The sequence below is a fragment of the Chaetura pelagica genome, unplaced genomic scaffold, assembly GCF_000747805.2.
Source record: "Chaetura pelagica isolate M959 unplaced genomic scaffold, ChaPel_1.0 scaffold185, whole genome shotgun sequence".
NCBI classification, from domain to species: Eukaryota; Metazoa; Chordata; class Aves; order Apodiformes; family Apodidae; genus Chaetura; species Chaetura pelagica.
Window position 1 is genome coordinate 546,785 of NW_009953207.1, and position 6,669 is coordinate 553,453.

Here is a 6,669-nt window from a genome sequence, read left to right on the forward strand (position 1 = left end):
GGAAAGAGAGGAAGTCAGCACCTCTGCAATGTGCTTCACTGGGCGCATGTAACAAACCCTAGATTCTTTACAGAAAGCAAAAACACCAGAAAACCCCAAAACAACAAACCCCCCCAAAAACGCTCCCACAGCTTCCACCTACTAATAATGCAACATTTTCCCTTGGCTTTTAAGGCAAGACAGCCAATGCTGCTACTGAAGAAAAATACTCAAAAATTTCAAAATTTAGGAAAGGTGTCCTACTCTCCTGCCAGAAGAGGCACAGAGATCAAACCCTCTGCTTCCATGAAGTCTTTGCACAAAGTTTTGCTCTAAGAAGTTTCAAGTTTTCTCATGGAAAGCAGTTCATTTTTTCAGCAGGCTGGTAGAGCCAGGAGGATCTGTGATACAGATTATGTGAGCCTTCTGGGAGCTATTAAATTTCTTTTCTTCACATTTTATTTGCCTGGCTGATTTTTCTGCTTCTCATTCAAAATCTGGACGACCCAATTTGGATGGGTAACTCGCACTATCAAGGACAGGTTCACTGGCACACAGTTCTGCTCCTCTGCCCTGGTCTGCCCACATATGACCTTGTTAAAATAAGGAATGCACCATTTCAGAGTAGCAAGATGGAGAATGATGATGTACTGTTGTCCAATGCCAAGTCTCCTTACAGCCTACCAAAGTCTGGATACCATACCTTGCACAAATATTGGTAAAAGCACATCCTCCAAAATACAAACACACAACTACAACTCAGGTCTCTGGGCTTCTGCACCAGAATTTATGCCCTTGGCCTGACATGAGAAATATTATACTTTTTAAGCAGATCACATGGAGAATGCCCAGTTAAAATGGCTCTAAGCCACTGCCTTCATTCTCCTTTCCCCAGACAACTACAGACTGTGTCTCTCTCACCCAATTTCTATGAAGAACCCCACCAAGTTTAAAAAGAAAGCTTGCATAAAGCAAGCAAGTAGGAATTAGCCTGATTCTGGTAACAAGTCACTGCCCTTCTCTGAAATAAAAAGAACCACTGCATCATCTGGAGTCTGAAAAGTCCTTTCCTGTTATTCAAAGAGTAAGAGTGAGAGAACTTGCAGATTAGATTAGTTTAGTTTAACCGGGAAGCTCTAAGTTTGAATGCTAGTGAGTCAAGAGGATTAAGCTGCTGAAACCACATAATTTGGAACAAAATGTTTTTGTTCAAAGAGTTTTTTTTAAACAGAGACAACTGAGAATGTAGGTGTCTTTCAAATGACAACCCAGAAAGCAAGTACAGTTTGTACAGCCAAACAAAGATGTCAGCATCAATCATAAAACAACTGCAAGTGGTAGAATTTCTAAAGCTCTGGCTATACATTTTGGTTATTTTATGCAAGGAGATTGTCTAATATGGTCACACCAGAAAACTGTACAAGTCTTCTGTTCCTCACACGGACACAAGCCCAGCTCTCTCTGGCCCTGCAGGCAGGCCTGGATCCTGCCTGCTCTCCACAGCCTGGCTCTGAGCAGGCAGGTCCACGAAATCCACGACTTCCTGAGAATCCAGCGTGGTGCAAAGCTTCTCACTTGGCAGAAGCAAAGCACTCAAAGGTTAACCCCACGGGATGATTTATGCTCATAAAGTTAGTCTTTACAGTCTGAGCTCACTGTAACCCTGCTGGGTCTGAACTGGGGGCTGCTGCAGAGCCCAGCTGAGGGCAGCACCTGGGCAATGCCCTCCTGGGAGCACAGCAGGGCAAGCAGCTGTGAAGCCCTTTGAACCAGAAGCCTTTTAGGGCAGGGTCCTGCTATTTCAGACTTGTTACAAAAATACAAGGAGAAAGCCCTGGCTTAACAGCAAAAGCCCCCATGGCAGGGACTCCCACCACCCTGTGGCAAGGCTCCAGCAGCTCTGCAGCCCAAGATGTCCTAGTACCAGTGGTCAGAGAGGAAACACCCCCTACCTTGTCCAAGGGATTACACACACTGCCAGGATGAACAATAAAGCAGCTTAAGGCTCATCTTGGAAGGCAGCAGCTTCCGCATGGACAGGTATTGGCTCTGGCAGGCCTAGGGCCAGAGGAGGTCCAGCCATCCTGCTGCAGCAGGGTGCTGTGGCAGCACTGCTGTGATGCTGGGGAAGGTGGCCTACCTCAGCAATGCCAGGGAGAGCCTCCAGACCTTTTTCTTCATGCTGCAAGTGTCTCTAAAGGCTAAGCAAGCAGTTTTGCTGAGGGATCCTCCCTTTTCCAGCCTGCCTAGCACCCCAGGCTCTGCCATCACGGCCCCCTGCCTGCCCTGCTTCTCAAGCACAGCAAAGCCTGCCCCAGAGCCCACTCAGATCCCCCTTCTCCTGTCCCTGCAGGGCCAGGCTCCAGCAGAGCCTGCTCAGCACGAGTGAGAGACCACCAACACCCATGGCTGCTTTCTGTTTCCCTGTGCTTCCTCAGTACTTACTCCTGATGGGGAAGCTCTGGAAAACCGGGCTCTTTCAGGCTCCTCCAGCCACACAAGACCAGCCCAAAGCCATTAAGTCCCACCACTGGGCAGCACCCACTGTGCCACAGCCCCAGTGCTCCCCCCACACCCAGCCTGAAGCCACCTTCCACCCCCACAGCTCCTGGTAAGAGGATTTAGCTCCAGTGTCTTTCCATCCATGGCAGAAAAAGAACATTTCAACTGACACACTTCACTTTCCAGGAGCAACACACTTTTGCCACCAGGAGAAAGACTCACCTTCCCTACATCCTTCAGGCTTGTCGCACAAACCTGGTGCAGTTAATGCCTTTCTTCTATCAACTGCCTGTCAGGATTCATTCTGCAGATCTAAACCCAGTCAGCTGAGATAAAGGTTGTGGGCTAGGGGCATGAGTGCGTGTGCAGATCACAAGCAGCAGGAAATACTGCAGGATGCAAGCTCACCCTTTTAATCACCCCCCTTTCTGGGGCTGACGTAGCCAAATGGACTATTTTACCTCAACCCAACCTCAGCTTGGAACAGAAGACACTGTCCTCCAATTCACAGTCATGCATAATTAAAAAATAACTAATTATAAGTTCATTTGCAACAAAATTGCCAAGCCTTGTTATCAAAAAAATATTTAACTGCAGTCAAAATGTATCTAACTCATGAGCATGGATGACAGGCAGCTTGCTGTCTGGAAGGGTGAATTTATTAGAACAAACTAACTGCCAGCCACTCAGAAACAGTTACTGGGTGGCCTTTCCAACCCAAGCCACTCTACTGCTCTGGTTCTGGTGGTGCTTGCTGCTTGCACTGCCTTGGCTGCAGACAACAGGGATGCCTGTAGGAAGGCAACAACCATCCTTTTCCTCAAATAATTCCACTGCTATTGGGAAAGTCAGACATGTATTTTTAACGATGTCCCACTGCTCCCCAAGGCACAAGGGAAAAGGCAGGAAGGCTCCTGCCCACTTCCCACACAAGCTGCCTGCAGGATGAGCCCCTGCTAAGCCAGGCAGGTGGTTTTGGGTTCAGACCTGCACCTGCTTCCTTGTGGCCAAAATAACAGGAGTCTGATGGTGGAACCTGGATGGAGAGGGACCTCCTGGCTGCCTGGGCACTCAGTCCTGCCTCCTGCTCAGCTCCTCAGGTCAGTCACATCATTTTAGAAGAAATAAAATAGATTAATCCTAAACCCAGTTCAAAACACAGAACATAGCTAAGGAGCCACCCTACTGGCTTTTCTGGGCTTCCCCCCTCTTTTTGTACAGGTAAAACAACTCACCCTGGCTGCTCCTCTCCTGCCAGTCCCATCCCACCCCCCACAGGCCCCCCTCAGCCAGACACCGCCCCATCAGCAAGGCAACGGGCAGGAGCAGGGAAAAAATCCCTGCCACAGCTCTGCTCTGGGGCCTTCAAAGCTCAGCACCAAGCTGACAAATTCCTTCTGCCTTTGGGACACATCTCAGCTTTCACCTTCCAACCACTAACAGACTGACTCCTGTATCCTGCTGTTAGTCCCCTTCACACCCCAAATTCGGGGTTGCTGCCGTGGAGAAGCTGTTCTTGGCCTGCTTCCCACCCTCACCCAATGTCACTAAGGTCCACCAGGAGCCAGGCACTGGCCCCACGGGAAGAGGCTCTCATCCCAGTGCTGCCAGACTCGTGGAAACTGAGACCTCTACCCAGGGCTCCTGGAGAGATGGTCGGGATGTGCTCCCACTCCACTGTGACCTGACAGCAATGATGAACAAACACATGATGCCACATGGCACCCGGAAGCCAAGCTGCTCTTCCTCCCATTTCTCCACCTGGAGCAGCACTACTGCACCAGCAGGCCATGAAACCAGCCCACCCAAAGGTTTTAGCTGCTCTAAGGAGACAAGGGGCAGCAGCAACCTCGCCCCTGGGTCACCCTGGGGCAGGCAGGCCCATCCAAAGGCTCACCACCACAGACAAGCCTGATCATTAGAGATGGTAATTCCTGGGGCAGGTGGGAGATGGGGCAGCTATCCTGCTCATGAGCTAAAACACACCAACAAAGCCCCTTCTGCCTGCCCTCCTTGTCCCACTCCAAGCCAGGGAGGAGGATGTTTCCCCAGTATCCCCAGTGCTGGGCCAGCAGCCCTGGCTGAGCTGCGGGTCTCCTGGCTGGTGGGACAGCAACAGGATGAGCACCAGTACCCAGAGACAACCCCACTGCTCCACGAGTGCTGGGCTGCCCTCCCACCCCAGCAGAGACCAGCGTCACCAGGGCAGCCACGGGCTCCAGAAGCACCATAAGTCAGACATGTATTTTTAACGATGTCCCACTGCTCCCCAAGGCACAAGGGAAAAGGCAGGAAGGCTCCTGCCCACTTCCCACACAAGCTGCCTGCAGGATGAGCCCCTGCTAAGCCAGGCAGGTGGTTTTGGGTTCAGACCTGCACCTGCTTCCTTGTGGCCAAAATAACAGGAGTCTGATGGTGGAACCTGGATGGAGAGGGACCTCCTGGCGGCCTGGGCACTCAGTCCTGCCTCCTGCTCAGCTCCTCAGGTCAGTCACATCATTTTAGAAGAAATAAAATAGATTAATCCTAAACCCAGTTCAAAACACAGAACATAGCTAAGGAGCCACCCTACTGGCTTTTCTGGGCTTCCCCCCTCTTTTTGTACAGGTAAAACAACTCACCCTGGCTGCTCCTCTCCTGCCAGTCCCATCCCACCCCCCACAGGCCCCCCTCAGCCAGACACCGCCCCATCAGCAAGGCAACGGGCAGGAGCAGGGAAAAAATCCCTGCCACAGCTCTGCTCTGGGGCCTTCAAAGCTCAGCACCAAGCTGACAAATTCCTTCTGCCTTTGGGACACATCTCAGCTTTCACCTTCCAACCACTAACAGACTGACTCCTGTATCCTGCTGTTAGTCCCCTTCACACCCCAAATTCGGGGTTGCTGCCGTGGAGAAGCTGTTCTTGGCCTGCTTCCCACCCTCACCCAATGTCACTAAGGTCCACCAGGAGCCAGGCACTGGCCCCACGGGAAGAGGCTCTCATCCCAGTGCTGCCAGACTCGTGGAAACTGAGACCTCTACCCAGGGCTCCTGGAGAGATGGTCGGGATGTGCTCCCACTCCACTGTGACCTGACAGCAATGATGAACAAACACATGATGCCACATGGCACCCGGAAGCCAAGCTGCTCTTCCTCCCATTTCTCCACCTGGAGCAGCACTACTGCACCAGCAGGCCATGAAACCAGCCCACCCAAAGGTTTTAGCTGCTCTAAGGAGACAAGGGGCAGCAGCAACCTCGCCCCTGGGTCACCCTGGGGCAGGCAGGCCCATCCAAAGGCTCACCACCACAGACAAGCCTGATCATTAGAGATGGTAATTCCTGGGGCAGGTGGGAGATGGGGCAGCTATCCTGCTCATGAGCTAAAACACACCAACAAAGCCCCTTCTGCCTGCCCTCCTTGTCCCACTCCAAGCCAGGGAGGAGGATGTTTCCCCAGTATCCCCAGTGCTGGGCCAGCAGCCCTGGCTGAGCTGCGGGTCTCCTGGCTGGTGGGACAGCAACAGGATGAGCACCAGTACCCAGAGACAACCCCACTGCTCCACGAGTGCTGGGCTGCCCTCCCACCCCAGCAGAGACCAGCGTCACCAGGGCAGCCATGGGCTCCAGAAGCACCTTAAAGCCTGGAAGGAAACACCTGTCTGGTTGTTCCTTGGATCTGTTGGGGCAAAGAGGGGAAAAGAAGAAAAAAAATCACAGAGAAAGGTTAGGGGGAAAAAAAAACACAGCAAAAAAAAAAACAGGTAAAAAAAGTGCACATTGTCACCAAGGAGGAAGAAAAGGGGAATGTGCAAAGACAGAAGCAGCTGAGCTGAAGAGCTGCCTCCTGTGCTCTGTTTTGGCTGGAACCAGACACCAAGCAGGGTTTACAGGCTCTAACAGAGTGAGATGCCTGAATACTTCTGAAAATCTGGCTCAAATTTTCTGGGATAGCCATGTGTAACTAAATAAACGATGACAATTAAGTTCAGAAGCCCTGCCTCCTGCATCTGCTGAGCAGAAGGCCCAAGGTGAAGCTGGCTGTCCTCCCCCCAGCCCTGACCTGGCCGTTTGCTCACCGAGCAGGCAGAAACCAAAGCCCTTTCCCTTCACCCAGCACACAGAAAAGCCGCCCCAGGCCCGGGGGTTAGACCGGGGGACAGCAGGGCCGACCGCGGGGGCATTTACAAGCCATTTAGAAGTTAACCTT

General features: G+C 51.9%; 2 protein-coding genes across 2 annotated transcripts in view; one reads left to right on the plus strand and one right to left on the minus strand.

The window, feature by feature from the left end:
- Positions 1-2,160, minus strand: part of PWWP2B (PWWP domain containing 2B) — a 13,133-nt gene extending 10,973 nt beyond the window's left edge. Inside the window, exon 1 of the mRNA XM_009997547.1 lies at positions 2,120-2,160. Within this exon, the coding sequence (XP_009995849.1) occupies positions 2,120-2,160 (41 nt within the window). The remainder of the gene's footprint in view (positions 1-2,119) is intronic.
- A 674-nt stretch (positions 2,161-2,834) lies between these two features.
- STK32C (serine/threonine kinase 32C) overlaps positions 2,835-6,669 on the plus strand; it is a 94,307-nt gene continuing 90,472 nt past the window's right edge. The window contains exon 1 of the mRNA XM_009997548.1: positions 2,835-2,838. Coding sequence (XP_009995850.1) covers positions 2,835-2,838 — 4 coding nt within the window. The remainder of the gene's footprint in view (positions 2,839-6,669) is intronic.